This window comes from Lagopus leucura, unplaced genomic scaffold, assembly GCF_019238085.1.
Source record: "Lagopus leucura isolate 7727_CA_CO unplaced genomic scaffold, USGS_WTPT01 Super-Scaffold_100018, whole genome shotgun sequence".
Lineage (NCBI taxonomy): Eukaryota > Metazoa > Chordata > Aves > Galliformes > Phasianidae > Lagopus > Lagopus leucura.
The window spans coordinates 6,755,262-6,771,914 of record NW_024962272.1 but is presented as its reverse complement, the minus strand read 5'-3'; the positions used below and the strand labels follow the sequence as shown (position 1 = coordinate 6,771,914).

General features: G+C 41.4%; 1 protein-coding gene across 1 annotated transcript; it reads left to right on the top strand.

The window, feature by feature from the left end:
• The first annotated feature begins 3,511 nt into the window (after positions 1–3,511).
• HACD4 (3-hydroxyacyl-CoA dehydratase 4) lies at positions 3,512–16,412 on the top strand. Its single transcript, XM_042877566.1, has 8 exons — positions 3,512–3,605; positions 4,744–4,886; positions 6,546–6,649; positions 8,344–8,471; positions 11,780–11,892; positions 14,372–14,478; positions 15,073–15,204; positions 15,916–16,412. The coding sequence occupies exons 2-8, from the start codon at positions 4,813–4,815 to the stop codon at positions 15,996–15,998; spliced, it is 741 nt and encodes a 246-aa protein (XP_042733500.1). The 5' UTR covers positions 3,512–3,605; positions 4,744–4,812; the 3' UTR covers positions 15,999–16,412.
• Positions 16,413–16,653: the final 241 nt, after the last annotated feature.

The following is a 16,653-nucleotide window of genomic DNA, read 5'->3' as shown; positions in this document are numbered from 1 at the left end:
GCAAACTCTGACAGGGAGAGCAAAGACAATGCCTTCTTAGCCTGCAGCCACTCTGGGGCTGAAGCCACCTCTACAAACTGGAGGGCAACTATGGTGCTGCAGTGGGACCCCTCCCTTCTGTGCCAACTCGCAGCTGAGCCTACCTTGTTTCCGAACAAATTTAGCTTCCTCATCAGTTGCATCCTGGGTGAATGCCTCTTCTCTCTGTATGATACTAAAGCCAAAACCCAGCACACATGAGCCTCTGTGTCCTCTGTTTTAATTTCATTGAAGGAGTGCTAGTTTTGAAGCAATGGTACTTCATGAGTAGATGAGCACAGAGAAATGCATGTCCTTCCTCATGTCTCCTAGCAAGAGACAGCAGGGTGAATTGATTCTCCAGAACCAGCCTTCTTGCACTCAGACTCTTTCTGATTGGGGTTCTGAAACCAGATATTAACTTCAGTGATGAATAATTCAAAATTCTGAGCAAATAACAGCCTGAGACCCAATCCAAGTAACAATTCCTCATCTGATTTTTGAAAATACGGCAGTATGCAGAAAAGCCATTAATGTTTATCTCAGCAAAATAACTTTAGAACAGCATTTGCAAAGTCAAAACCCACACTAAGAAGAAGAAATAATAAGATTCCAAGCAGTATATCTGCCCCCTTCACACCAGTTACTACGATGTCTACTCACTTTAGCTTTTACTGAATGCTGTATTCCCCAGGTTTCTTATCTTGGCAGGCCAGAGCCTTTACAGCTTCCTCTGGACTTAGCTGGAGGACTGAGTACAGCTAATTTTCCTAGAAAGGAAATATCTTGACAAACATATTTAAATAAATGGAAGTTTTTCTTCTACAACAACAAAAACAACAACAACAAAAACAACAACAAAAACCTCATAAAAAAAAACCCAAAAAAGACAAACAAACAAAACCCACACAACCCTGTTTTGCTTTGAATATTTATGAAAGTGCTGCTCTTTCATTAATAAATTAATATGCTTTCTGTTCAGATCTCCTCGACTTAGAGATGGATTCAGTTCTGGTCTTCACTTTTTGTGTAGAGCTCATATTGGCTGTTGTAGATCTTTACTTGGGATTATAATTTTTGATAGTTAAAACTAAAAAATTTCTGCTGCTGAACTCATGCTGTTTGCCTTTGGGCAAGGTTCAAAGCCTGTCACAGCTATTGAGTGTATTCAGAAAGGATTTGGTCACCAGTACATTTCCCATTCCTTCTGAGTTCCCCATAGCAGGGCAACAGTCTCCTGAAAGTGTTGAAAACTATTACACAGCTTCTGTAGTAAGTGACTTAGTAATAGCTAAAGCCAAATAAAGGGAATTTCCCTGAGCATTAATTCTTCCTGATGATTTGACGGGTCTGTTGGTCTCATCCCAGTAAAACTGGGGGGCAGTGAGCTGGAGCACAGAGACTCATGACTCACTGCAGAGCTTGGTAGGTCTTTGATACTCAGTTGATCCTTTCATTGCCTCCCTCTGCAAAACCCGTCTGCTGAAAAGTGACTGCTAGGGAGTCAGGAGGCCTGATGAGAGCCCTTGCAAAAGAATAGCGCTGAGTTACAGAAACGTGTTTTGCATGTTTCTCCTATGCTGAAAGCATAGTTGAAAGTCTTCTACTGATTACCTCCGTTTAGGATAGTAGCATATAGTCTGACAGATCAGTGAAAATAGTGAATACCCAAATCAATCTATTTTTATCAAGCTGTAGGGCAGGTTTTGAGTGTCAGGGTTAATCTAGAGGGCAGATCACCTGCTCCCATGAAAGACTCCAAGGAAGGAACAAGAGAGTAATGGTGTCATGTGTCCTCCACATAACTTTGGGAGATCTGGGTATGAGCTACCAGAAGGCTGTCTCTGGCCCCTCTTTTCCTTCCTTGTGCTCCACTCCAGCTGCAGGACAGTGGTGAAGAAAAGTCATGACATTTAGAAAAAGCCTGCTTTTTCTAAAATACCCATTGCCTACAGTAGAGAAGGACCATCCTGAAAGGAGGCAAACACAAAAGGCTGGTTACAGATGACGAAAGCCAAGCAGATGGGGTGGGACTTTTTTCCTTGAAATGCCTCCTGCCGGTTTCTGCTGTTGGTGACTGACACTGGTGCTGAGGGAGGGCATGAAGACCACATCTATCAGGAACTGTGGGTTCTCATGTTTTCCATAGGAGTACTAACTTGGCACTTATTCACAATGGATTTTGCAAATCATGAAGCTGGATGAGCCTTTGTTGCTTTTACACGTTGTCCTGGTATTTGAAAATTGCTTCTCTGCCAGCTGCTGGATCTTATTACAGTCATGATCTCAGCTGCTGACAGGGTTAGTTACATCAGTTGACTTCCCAGAGGCACACAGCGCAGGAGCTGTGTTGCAAAAGCTTGCAAAATGCTCTGTTGAGGCAGAGCATTTCAATAAGCGTCTGTTTAACTTATTTTCTTAAACATCTGTTTAATTCTGATCTATTATTTTCTCCTAAGAAAGGAATACTTAGCCAAGAAAAAACGTAGAAGAGAGTACCACACCAGCAGGAGAGCTCTGCATGCCTGTGTGACCCTACCATGGAGGTACCACGGGGGAGACACAGCCAGGGAAAACAGAGAAAACAGAATCCCCCCAAGAGATATCAGCTCGTTGCCACGGAGGGAGGGATTTCTTCCCTCTGTGGGACATGGCAGGATGGAGGTGGTTGCTCCACACTGCTTGCAGACAAAGCATGGGACAGCATCCCCCAGACTTCTTGGACTTTTGCATGAAATCCTACTATGTTATGTCCTCGGTGACTTTTTCACAGTACTAAATTTTAAACCTCCTGTGAGGTGGGATATGCTTCAACGTGAGTGCTAGTGGGAAAATATTGATTGCCGGAAGGCAGTTTATATATTATAATAATAACTGTTGATGATTTTCATCTAATTTATATTGAGATTTCAGAAGACTTAAGGGCAGCAGGAATCTTGTTCATACGCATTTCCCCTGTCAGTAGCGTCCATATTTCACAGGAGCATGAATTAATAGATACTTCTGGGCAAGAAATGGAAAATTATTTCCTCTGTCTGAAGTAAAGTGCCCTCTTTATGCTATGCTGCCAGCCTTCCCTGTTAGCGTTGTTGTAGCACTGATTATCTAACCAGAAGAGAAAAAAAAAAAGTTGCGTTTGAGTGATCACTCAAAATATTGCTCTGTCTTGGAAGACAAAGTTAGTGGGATTTACAGAGTAACTTATTGGTGCAGGCAAGAAACCAAATTAGATTTAGATCAAGTTAGACTTGGCTAGGCTGAAGTAGCTAGGCAAGGTTAGGTTAGGCTTGGGTAGGGTAGAGTAGGCTAAGTTAGGTTAAGATAGGCTGGGCTAAGCTGGTCCAGGTGAGAGTAGGGTGGGCTAGGCTGTGTGAGGAGCATGGCTGGCAGTGTGGAGACATTTGAGGTTAGAAACTCCCTTCTCGGAAGTGCAGTACTGTTCCTGCTTAGTGCTACAAAAGAATGACGTTGTGGGTGGGGGAAGAGGAAAGAGGAGGGGTGATATCCCAGCAAACAGCTGCTGCAGCTGTGAAGAGAAAAAAGGAGGAAGATCAGGAGCAGTTGCAGCAGTCTGACCCCCGCAACAGGTAATGTCCCGTGTGCAGGGATGACCTAGGCTGCTCGTCAGGAAAAGGAAGGGGAAACAAAGCAGTGTGGGATGTGCCTGTGAGAGAAAAGCACGTCTTTCTGCAGGGTCTCAGCAGCTCTCCTTCCTGAGCTGCAGCACTTGCAGCTTCCCTCACGGTGGGAGGGGGAAGGGGCAGAAGTTCAGACCAGGGTGACTTAGAAGGAAACCGTGTCAGTGAAGGGGCTTTTCTAGCAGACCTTTTCTAGAGAATTAAATAAATCTAAAGTAACATTGCTGCCTGGTTTCAGGGCAAGGGCTGCTTTGTCATGTGCAACGAGCCAGTCTGGGCTCAGGGAAGGCAGCTGGGAGTGCAGTTGCTGCCGTGGCGGGGAAGCACCCGGCCCACGTAGGCCCTGGCTGGGAAGGGTGGACCCCTGGGGGAGGCCTCATTTGGCACAGCCACCGAACAAGGTGCAGGCTGACCCTCTGCCCAGCCACGCTGACGTGGTTCTGCTGCTGAACGGCAGGGAGGAAAAGAAGCTTCAGAACATCTTGCCTGTATAAGATCAGAATGGCCCTGTGTTTCATCTAAGGGTTCTAGGTTTCCAGCTCAGAGCCAGAGAGAGTAAGGTGAGCACTGCCACTATGCAAGACAGTGTTGGTTGCTAGCATTTCAGTGTATGTGTTATAAAATCAGCCACAGTAGGTAATGTGGAATTGAAAACCCAAACAACAGACAGCGTATTGACCTTCTGTATCTCTTTACTGCAAGTCCCATGTCTTTTTCTTTCACCTGTTACCAGAGCACTGTGATGTGCAATGCTTTCAGTCTGAGAAACATTAAAAGCACTCCGGAAGCACTGAAGTGCACCACACTACAGACAACAGAGGCAGCAGAAACTCCATTTCTCAAACCAGGCACTGAGGAGGCAGAATGAGATTGGCAAGATCAGTGAGCCTAAACTGAACTGCTGTCCACAGGAAGTTGCTGGACTTGCTGGTCTATGCTTTTCCTGCTAGGGTGCTCCTAGCAATCTGCTCCTGACTACCTAGGAGAAGGGTCTGGCCTTAACACCCTGGAGATGAGGAAGATTATAGGGAACAACTGCACTTCCATTTCCTGTGATTGCACTGATACCACCTTTTATACTTTGCAGATTTATTTGCATCTGCCAAAGTCATCTCTTTGGTCTTGGTACCTTTTGTGTAAGTATTAACACAGTGGGATGAAACCCCATTTTGAGATCAGGAGCACTCCTTCACTCAAAGAACACCAACACATGAGAGATCGGTCTTCCAGGTAACAAAATTCCACGGTGCCTGCCCACACATCTCTATGCTTCATGGGCAATAATGGGGCTCTCTATAACAACAGCATGTACATTTAAAAGATCATGAGTTTAACATAGAATGGGTGCCATAACGACTAAATGCTAGCATGAAGCTGCAGTTACAAACACCTTGGTTACACTGCTTAGCTAAGATTAGGCTGTTTAAGAATTGCTAATACGATAACATCTAGCCAGTGGATGTAGGAAGAATTCAGAAAGTAAAAGCCACTGAAAGACATGTTCTGAGGAAAAGAGATAGATTTAGCAGATGTGATAAGCTCTTCTCCAGAAGAGAGAGACCGTGCACTCAATGCAAAGCTCACATGGCAGTATGGGGCCAAACAGAGTGGCGGAGGCACTGTCTGGAAAGCCTTAGGATTTTTATGATGATTCCTATAACTTTCCTACATTACAGGCTGCAGTAATAAGGCAATAAATCCCAACGATATTTTTTTTTATCTTTTTGCCATGTACAGTGTCCCACTTGTTTGTGTTTTTTTTGGTTGGGTGTTTGTTTCTTTTTTACCATAAGAAGAAAGAAATGTGCCATCCAGCAAGAAAGCAGGTGGAATTTTAGGTCATTTGGTCTTACTGGATTTCAGTCTAATTCAGCTGTATCATAGTTTTCCCAAAATAAAAGTTTATGGATTGTCTCTTGTCTTGTGTTCAAGTGTCCTACTTTGATAGTATCAGTGTGCACTGATGTATCTTTGGAGGCAAACTGTGCCAACAAATCCTTTTGTGCTTGTAGAAGTAATTATTGGAATAACAGCCATCCCGTGTATCAGGAAGAGAGGAAGAAAGGCATTTACTATGATAACCGTAGGACATACTTCGATTAAAAATCTAAGTCAGATTACCTAAGTCAGTTTGCAAAAAAACAACAACAAACCACCAACCAAACAGCACAACCATCCATATTCTTATTATTTATTGTGATTGCTATTTATTATCTTGCTAACTTATTATTGTAGTAACCTTACTTCAATGTTGGGAATGAATTATATTCACTTATAATGTTCATATATTCCAAAGCACAGAAATTCACTTTGCTTATGTGTGGACATAAAGGAAAAAAGGTTTGGTGGCAGACATTTCACGATAACACAAACACATGGGCACAAAGGGCAAGAGATCTTAGTAATTACTGGGACAGAGAATCAATTAGTTAGATGAACTCTTATAAAAAAATTAATACATTCATTTTCAAAAAAGATAGCCCTTTTTGTAGCTGGAGGACAGACGATCATCCTCTACAGAATAAGTGATAAGAAAATGTATTTATGGGAATTGAAATTAAATATCTCCAGAACCTATAGCATTCTGCAATCAGATTATTTGGAGTAGGTGATCTTTCAAGATCCCTTCCAATCCCTGACGTTCCGTGATTCTATGATTATTTATTAAAATCAGAATAGCTATAAAAATCTGTTGGCTTCAACAGACGATTCAATTTATTAAATGTAACTTGAAAGTGTGCAGAATGACACAGCTGAGAATTTGCTCCATCAAATAGTGTTATTGTGCTCTTTGCATCTGTTGTAATTTCCATGGAATTCAGTGGAAGGCATTATTTTTGGAGTTGTATTTAAAGAATACAGTTTGCTTTAACATTTTCACCTCCACAGCTTTATCGTGAAGACCTACCTCTTTGTGTATGACCTGATGCAATTCTGTGGGCATTCCTGGATATTTACAAATATGATCATCAGGTACATGTCGTTTGGAAAAGGTAGGTTTCGTTCTGTGTTTCCCTTAAACATTTTAGGAGGCGGTGGTGTAGAGAAACTTAACAAAATGTAGACATACATAGCTCTGTCCAATACCATGGGTTGTAATTTTAATTAAGAAAAACATTGCTTCTTTTCATTAAAAAGGATGAACAATTTACTTGTATACTGCAGCAAAAATTGAGCTTTTTAATATTCAGTACTGTGCCAGCAACATTTGATTTAGACTCAGACCTACATGGGTGTACGTCAAGTCATTATGGTATCAGTCCTATTGAAGCCACTGGGAGGGAAGATGTTTGTAATTACTGCACACAACTTTGCATCTCCCAAAACTTCACAGCATATTTTTCTTTCAGTTTCAGTTGTCTGAAGTTAATGCACAGAAATAGAAAACAAATGACTGGAAATTCAAAATAGTTTAGAGGTGGCAGTTGGGGATACATAACACATATTTTGTGGTCTAGCTGATATAGGAGGTATCATGGGTACAGAGGTACAGATACAGGCAGGAACTTCAGCATCTCCTCATATCTTATGCTTCTTCATGTTTGGAAATATCCTAAAGGGATATCTGTAAACCAACATATCCTGTGCAGTGTCTGCCAGTGCATCAAATATAGACACTCCCATTCTTTTCTCTGCTTCCTGCCTCTGTGTGAGATCTGCCTGAGGGTAGGGAGGCCCTTCAGAGGAATCTGGATAGGCTGGATTGCTGGGCTAGGACAAATGGGATGAGGTTCAACAAGGCCACGTGCGGGGTCCTGCACTTTGGCCACAACAACCGCATGCATGTTACAGGCTTGGGGCTGAGTGGCTGGATGACTGTGAAGAGGAAAGGGACCTGGGGGTGTTGGTTGATGCTCGGCTGAACATGAGCCGACAGTGTGCCCAGGTGGCCAAGAGGGCCAACAGCATCCTGGCCTGCATTAGAAATAGTGTGGCCAGCAGGAGCAGGGAGGTGATCATCCACCTCTACTCAGCACTGGTGAGGCTGCACCTCGAGTACTGTGTTCAGTTTTGGGCTCCTCACTACAAGAAAGACATTGAGGCCCTGGAGCGTGTCCAGAGAAGGGCAACAACTGGTGAGGGAGGAGCACAAATCTTATGAGGAGCAGCTGAGGGAGCTGGGATTGTTCAGTCTGGAGAAGAGGAGGCTCAGGGGAGACCTCATTGCACTCTACAACTTCCTGAAGGGAGGCTGTGATGAGAAGGGATTTGGCCTCTTCTCCCAGGCAACAAACAGGACCTGAGGAAATGACCACAATTTGTACCAGAGGAGGTTTAGGTTAGACATGAGGAAGAACTTTTTCTCTCAGAGAGTGGTCAGGCACTGGAATGGCTGCCCAGGGAGGTGGTGGAGTCGCCGTCCCTGGCAGTGTTCAAGAGGCGCCTGGATGACGTGCTGCGTGATATGGTTTAGTGCTTGTGGTAGCATTGGTGATGGGAAGACAGTTGGACTAGATGATCTTGTAGATCCTTTCCAACCTTGTGATTCTGTGATTCTATAATCTGCAGACACAGCAGGCTGCCTTTTTCCCTCCCTAAATCTCTGCTTCTGCTACCTGAAATTTTGGTACCATATGAATTCTATTTCTTGTCATTTCCAGGTGCAACAGGCAGAATCAAACTCAGCAGTTGGTCTGGACTTTTGCTTTGTAACCAATTCCAATTTTCTTCTTTATTTTTCCTGTAGATTCATTGGCCGACACATTTTACTCCATAGGTCTTGTGATGCGCCTTTGTCAGTTGTTGTCTATACTGGAGATCCTACACATCCTCATTGGCATTGATAAAAGCCGTCTCTTCCCCAGGTTTTTGCAGGTATGTCCTTAGCTGTATTCTACAACTTATGTAATTCTGAACTAGCCATGCTACTCTGAAAGGTCTGGATGCCTACCTGTGCGATCTATTGTGGTTTAGCAGGGGGGTTGAGCATTATGATATCTTGAGGTCCCTTCCAGCCCCTGTAATTCTGTGGTTTGCTGGTGTTTTTTATACTGTGGTCTTGCTTTCTGTTGGGAGTTCAACTAGGTTTTGGAATTTTTTTTTTTTTTTTTAATGCATCAGAATAAGTAAAACTGTTGACTTGAATTTACCTTCAAACCTTTCTAATCTTTAACATTTGAATAATGGTGAAACTAGTGTAGCTCTCTGCAGTCAGAAGGTAGAAGACTAAGAGTAAGTTAGTTGTGTTTTTAGTTTTCTAAATAGTCCATTTTTGCCAAGTGACATATTACAAGGGTGAAGATGTTCCTCTTTTAAAATCTCCATTAGAGATGGACTGACAGTAGAGATCTCTGTTCTTCATGCTGCTCATGCAGTATGGTATCAAATCTGCCAAAAACAATTAACTGCTTTTTCTCCCTGCTTAAATCCATACATTCGTACACTAATCAGGATTTTTATTTTATTTTATTTTATTTTTTGAAAAGCACCCAATCTCATATACATATAATCCTTTAACAAATCTTATGTCATTTCTTGGAGACAAGAGCAGTCCAGTAAGCCTGCCTGGCATTAGAGTGAGGTCTTCCTTTGGAGAGTTTACACACTCCCCAACCCTGACATGGTCTGTTCTTTTCACACCCATTCCTACGGAAGCAGAGATCAGGGAAGCCTGCACATGCACTTCTGTGAACCAGCACAGAAGACAGCAGATGTGAACTGTAAGCAAGAAAACAGTGATCTTTCTTGTGTACTGCAATTAGTGCAGTATTATCCAGGGCAGCATTAACAGGGTGAGTCAGAGAAGGGTTTGGCACTGTGACTCTCAGCATTTGCCCTATGGCAAAGATAGATGTGGATCTTTACTTGGCTGTTTCCCCATCAAAAAAACTGTCTTATCTTGATGTTAGCATCACTTTCATGCTATCCAGATAAGGTGCACAGACTTCTGAATACAGGCTCTGTTTTCATTTGTGTTGGTCTGTTTTTGTTGTGACGGTACAGCTTAAGCATCTGTGTGCTTACATTAATCCTTTGTGCTTTGCCATGCCTTCCTCTGCATCTTGGGACATATTTTCCATAATGCACTGGAAAAAAATGGTAGAGAGGCTTATCCTACCACAGCCTGCTGGGCTACTGCCAATAGTGCACAGTAAGGCTGCAATAATTTGGTAGTGGTTGTGGCAGTTCTTTTTTTCCACTGCTTGTTCTGACTGTAAGTAAACAACATCCTTAGATGCATCCCTGGGGGTGCATGTTTATGCACATCCACAGTTAAGTTAGTCTCAGAGATGAGAACAGGTGGTAATGGCAGTGCTGTGGGAGCACGTGGACGGAGGTAAATCACCTTCAATAAAACCAGCTGCAAATGCACCCCTGTGACAGCTGATTTTTCTGCTGACTCTATTGCAGAAATAAGCTTTTAGTGGAGTTTGAATGAAGAATTTGCAGGGTACACGTTGAGATACACATTACAGACAGTGCAAAAGCAAGCTTGGGTGTTTTCAGGAAAACCAATTTGGGACAGCCTCATTGAGGGACAGTTTCAGACTGTCAGAATTGTGAGAAGAATTAGGTAGGTCAAGGCCAAGCCACACTGCAACACAAGGACAGTTCTCATGTAATGGGTGCTCTTGGGAAAGAGAAGTGGAGGGAGGGGCACAAAGCTGGTGCAAATGAATGTCCCTCATGGCATTTGCAGACTGGGTGACTGAGAAGAGGCCAGGAGACAGGGTATCATGTGTCACTGCAGTTGCCAAAGCAGTGAAATTTAATATTCTTCTGTTCAGGGAGTAAAAACAGATGGCACTGACACTTCAGCAAGAGATGTAGGGAAAGACTGCTGTTTCTCAGGTGCTAATGATACTGCATAGTCACTGTTATTAGTAAATGGAAGTGAATGTGCAGTCTGCTCCTGTGCAAGCCTCAGCTAGTCTGATCTGTTCTGTTTCACTTACTTATTTAAATGCCCAGGCTGCCTTGTGGAAATTTACCCTCTTATATGGCACTCACTGTATCCTGTGAGAGACCAGTGCTGGGACAGGAAGGAAACTCCAGTTTAACACAAAGATCAAGAAGGAATTAAAAATGAAACCGTTTTACTTACGCTTTGTGATGTGTTAGCACATACTTCCCTTTTCTGAACATGAAAACACTGGACTTCTGGTTTTGCTACTTTTTTTTTTTTTAAGGGAGTAGTGACAGAGAAGGATGTAATTTCATTTGTGCAAGAGACAGATGATCTATACAAGTGAACTGCATCTTAGTAGTTTGTATATGTCTGTAAACCTAGGTACATACATTCATGAGTGCGTGCACACGTGTATTTACACAATTCCAGATATGTGTGCCTAGGCTCACACCGAGTGACATTTCCTGGAAGTGCCTCTTTCTCAGGTAGCACTGTGTCCTTCTCCTTGCTTCAGTTCTCACAGAGAAAGATATGTTGAACTTTTCATTACTGTGATAAAGCTTTTGTTTCCAGGTGACACACTTCCTTGTGGCAATTCCTTGAAGTATCTTTCACACTAACAGAATTGCAGAATTCTCTCTCCACAGCGCAGTCTGATTCTAGGGTCTGTAACAAACTGCCCCCAGGACCAGCACTGTCCTCCGTTACCATTCTTCACCAAAATCCTTTTAACTCAGTTTCTGTTCTATTTATTCTCCGCAGCCCACAATCCCATTCAATATTCCACTTCTTCTACTTGAAAAAAAAATAACCCACACTTATTTTTAAATTATTATATATTGAGCTGTAATATTGCTACAGTACATTTTAAGCTGGAGCACTGCCTGTTCAATCTATTTTTTTAAATATTTTTTTATTCTATCTTTTCATTTGTAAAGGAATACCTTTTGGATCATCTAAGGGTCAGCCATTAGGAAAATGGTGTTATGACATAAATGTTATGGCAACAATCGATATAAATGATGAGGTAAAAGCCATTTCTTCTATCCAGGAATAAGAAAGGAAGAAAACCAAGTAATTTAACTTTTCTTCCTAATTTTTGCAAATCTCCCATGAGAGAGATCCTTCAAGATTCAGATCTCCAAGCTATGAAAAGCAGAGCTGGGAATGTGACATTACTGCTGTCTAGCATACTGTTTTGCTAAAACAGCATAGAAACGAGAGATATTGAACATGCTAGCCTGAGTTCACAGTTCTTTTTTTTTCCTTTCAGATCACTGAGAGAATAATTGTGTTGTTTGTCGTGATCAACAGTCAGGAAGAAGTTCAAGGGAAATACATTGTGTGTGTTTTATTTTTCCTTTGGAATTTATTAGATGTGGTCAGGTAAGAAGTCAGTGGTGAAACTGTGAAGGGAAAGTGGTTTGTTCTTCTTACTATATTGAAATTGACAGAAAAAAGTTTTTTTCAATTTTAAATAAAAGCTTAGACTTGATAAGCTGCTTACTAATTTTCATAATAATTGGCATATCTGGGAGACAGAGTAATTTACAGAAGCAAATCACTGCATTAACATTTCTGGTTCAAAGGATTGGACTTTATTAACAAAAAGAATGAAGAAAATCCTAGCAATGTACAGAGGAGTGGCAGTTTCCCAGTGTGATTTACAATCCCATTGTTTTAGTATTTAAAAGCACAGCTATTTGTTTTAATATGTCATGTTGATCCAAAGACAGTTGGCACAGCAAGGCAGCACCTGCAGAACTTATTCTTGAGATTGAAAAGTTATTCTACACTTAATTGCACTGTGCTTTATATGGAAAGCCAAGGAGCTCCTGCTGCAGAGAGCAAGAATTTTGGTGTAGTTACACACATAGGAAGAACTCAGAAGAGACAAAAAGGACACAACACAGTTTAGTATTTATATCTCAGAAGATCTGTGTGGTGACCGTGGTGGAATATAACAGTGCAAATTCCATCTTGCTGATTTTTGCTTTGATATCTGCAGTCAGTAACATTTTTCAAATGTTACTTAAGCCTCTGTGAGCCTCAGTTGGTAGACTTACAGCAAGGAGAGCAGATGGAGTCAAGCGTTCAAACAAGGCAAAGCCCTCATGATAACCTCCCAACAGGAGCTGATTTCTTTATGGGTTACACACTGCCTATCCATCTAAAATAGTCCTCTGCTATTTTGAATGCACTGTTTTGAGGACTGACTGGGGAGTACGTATTTAAGCAACAGAAGAAATGCTTATTACAAGAGTCCTGGAAAAGGAAACTGGCTGGTAGGATTGATAAGAAAGTCTGAAGCTGAATTAAAATCTGTTTGTACCACACGGGTTAATAAACCACTTGTCTTGTTTGGATCATCACTCCATTTATTTTTGAATTTAGTAAAGCTGACAGAGTAGAACTTAATTTCAAATGAAAACATTCTGCACAGCCAGGGAGAGGTCAAAAGTGTAAATAATATTGGCTATACAGTCCTGTTGATGCATGATAGTTCTGTAAATACATGATGATTTTACATTATTGTTGACAAACAGAATCCAACTTCATGTCAGTAACAGTGGCTCTTTAATAGGTAGGTAGGATGTAGTGGTTGGAAGCAGCAAGTGTACAATTAAAACATGAATGCATAAAATAACTCCTGCTGACTCAGACATCTTAACTGGTTTACTTTACAGCACCTGTGCTGTGGTCTAGCTGTTCAGAGGAGCATTAGACATTATTCCATCCCTCAGCATATGAGTCTTGAAGTATTACTAAACTCTAGCACATAGTTCTTTAGGGACATAAATCCCTGTGCATTAGGGCTAGTGATACACTGATGGCAAATACTGCAAAGTTTTCCATGTCTGAGCTTTCTTGCTTATGTCATAGACAGTCCAGAAAGGTATATAGAGAGGGAGTTGCTGTCTCCTTTTTCCACTGGATTGAGGTTAAGCCTTAGAAACACTAATTTTAAAAAGAGAGAAGTTGTAGAGGGTAAGCTTGAGAGAAACTGATACATTTCTAGCCTTCCAGTCTCCTACAGTCCAGGAATTATACAAAATTGGTTAATTAGTAGAAGTATGAGGTTTGTTTAATGCTGGCTTTATCCGTCAGAAACAGTTCTGGCTTACAGTGGTTTACTTTTTTTAGATATCTCTAGCATTACCACAGGGCATAGAGCCTTTCAGATGGCCAGAAATATGAATGGACAAGCTTCTGCACTGTCCAGAAAGCCATTTGTTAGTTATAGGTCACAGAAACTTGCTATCTTTAGCTCACTTTTGGACACTGAGGTCCTAGGCGTTCAGGTCTCCTCGTGGGAGGCATCAGCATCAGCAGCCACACTAAGAACAAAATGCTGCAGTAGACTGGAGTGCTACTACTTTTTTTTTTTTTGGTACCAATGACCCCTTCTGAGGCCCAGAGGAGGGACAGCCATACTACAGAAGAGTGAATACCTGTGTGTGCCTGGCTGTTCAGTCTCTAGCAGTGCTGTAACTATTCTAGTGGACATACATAAGCATTTTCTTAACCAACCAGCAGTCATGCTGCACCTGCCCCTCCCTTGTAATGTGCCCATCTGAAATCTGCTGTCTGATGCACTGAGTTGGAATCATGCACTTTGGGCTGGAGAGCTGTCTTGCTGTCTGCCTGCTCCAGGTTAGCACTGCAAATAACACTTGTGAAAACTGTGAACTCTCCATTTTTCAACCTGAATGAGAGTATGAACAAAATTTCTAAAGTTACGCTCTGGAAGATTCTCAGATGCATACTTCTACACTCTTCTGCAACCTCCTCAGATTTTTCAGTAATGCTTCTTTAAAGACACGCTTATTCCATCTGAGGTCACCTCCTCTTCCTCTTGCTGTAGGTACACTTACAACATGTTGGCAAGGATGGACATACACTACTTACCACTGACATGGCTGAACTTCTCACTGTGCATCCTGCTCTACCCGCTTTCAGTTCTGGCTAAAGGTAAGGAGATGGGATGGGGGACCAACCACAGATTCATTTATCTTCTCCAATAAAATTTAATCTGTTCAATTGTCATTTGCGTTACTAAGATATTTCTGTGTTGCCAAAGCAGACATAAATGTTTCTGTACAGTCTAATTAACCTTTGTGTCACTTTTCTGTGACTTCTTTCTTTTTAGGAGTTCTCTGTTTTTTTAAGAGTATGGTAAAACACACAGATTCCAGACTGGCTGCATTAGCCTAAAAATAACAGTGCTGCTTTTTTTCCCACTGAGGCTGACACTGTCAGCTTAGCCATGCTTAGCCACTTATCACGCTTGCATTGGGAAACGTGCCCACCGAGATCATATGGGCAGCAGCACAACTGCAGCAGTGGCAGAATTTTTTATGAATAGTAAAATCTCCTAATTCTTGTGTTTATAGAAAGTAATACCTCAGACCTACAAAACTGAACTCATGGAGAAAATAATGTGTACCTGTGCATATAAATGACATGGCAAATTCAGCATACAGTGTGGCTATCTGTACCCTATAAATCTTTTTTATGATGATCTTCTATTTCCTTTGACCAAGGGCTTACCATGTTATTTTGCAGCATTTACGATCTGTGTATCACTGCCTTATTTTGAATCCTTTGGCACATACTCCATCAAGCTGCCATTTCCATTTGCCTTCTCAGTCTACTTCCCCTATGTTCTGAAAATGTACCTGCTGGTGCTGTTTACAGGTAAGTATCTCATCCTTCAGAATGCCAGGTCTCAACACAGCTGTAGTGCCCTTGACAACTAAAAATTGCAATCAGATCAGCGTAGCTCCTTTCACAAACTGTAACTTTCTTTGCAGTACCTCGTGGACAGTACTGCAGGATGGCTCAAGCACAGCTGATTTGAATTCAGATGTTTTTCATACACAAATAATTGATTTTGCAAGAAATGTGTGTGTGTTGGAGAGATAATATATATATTTTTTAATACATATATAAAGTTCTTAAATTATCTTGGCCTTATACAGACTTTGGAAGTTTTCTTGTTAATTAGTTCCTATTTGGCCATATTCTGTGCTATGCTTCCTCACTCATTACTCCCAGTTGGTGTGAATACTCACATTTATATTAAGACTTGTGTGGCCTATTTATTCATCAGAGGGATTTAAAAAAAGCCAAAAATTGCATATAATCTGAGCTTTTTCTCCTTCACAACAATATGCTGTTGTAAAAATGTGGACTACAACTAACCTTGCTGCTAAGCCTTTGTTCTGTTATTGGCTTTAAGGCTAATTGGAAGAGTCTCATCATTATAATGTAGTATTCAGTTTTTATGTTCATGAAAGGGACCGTTCAGAGTTGCCATACAAAGGCTTGTATTATTTCTCCTACATGAACTGAGGGTGCTTTGGACTACCTTCCCTTGTTCTTACACCATTTTGTGTTTTAATTCAGGTATGTGCTTTATCATCCGGAACCTCTTCTCAGAAAGGAAGGCTCACCTAGAGACAGGCAACTCCAAAAAGAAAAGAAACTAAGCTGATACTTCGTTTTGAAATATGAAATTTATTCCTAGAGGGCTACTACGTGTCATAGGCAGAGAAGAAGAGACAAAGATTTTCCATGCATAACTCCTGTTTGCGTGCACATTATCCAGCTGTGTTGAATCTTCAGAAAAGAAACATCTCTAGTGCTCCTCAAAAATGGACCAGCTTGGAATAACTTGTTACTTTTGAAAGTTTTGACGTCAAATATCAGGATTTTTAAAAATGAGTATTTTTCTAATAAAAGAGGACTCAGGGCTCACTCAGAAAAAAAAATGTAGATGAGTGCCTTCACCACAGTTACACTAACAGCCCTTATTTTGGTGTTAATTCTTGCCTTATCATCATCAGGTATTCAGTAACAACACCACCACTTCATGTATTGTATTAAACAAACATGTATGTGCCTCCTATATATAAATTGGCTATAATTTCTCAAAGAGCTGAAGCTGGAAGCTTTGCATCCTATGAGATTTATGTGCTGATTGCCTCAGACATTCACAAAAGACCCCTGACCTTCTGGCCCATTCTGCCAAAGAGATTCCAGCAAAGTAAACCGTGAGGGCAGATGATCAGGTACCCGGGTACTACGTATCACTGTGCTGGGAGAACCTTTATCATTGATGTGATTTTTCTTCCATGCAGAACA

Coding starts and splice junctions, on each gene's coding strand:
- HACD4 (XM_042877566.1), top strand. CDS start 4,813: ATGAAACCCCATTTTGAGATCAGGAGCACTCCTTCACTCAAAGAACAC. Junction 4,887..6,545: donor ATGAGAGATCGGTCTTCCAG/GTAACAAAATTC, acceptor TCACCTCCACAG/CTTTATCGTGAAGACCTACC. Junction 6,650..8,343: donor GTACATGTCGTTTGGAAAAG/GTAGGTTTCGTT, acceptor TTTTTCCTGTAG/ATTCATTGGCCGACACATTT.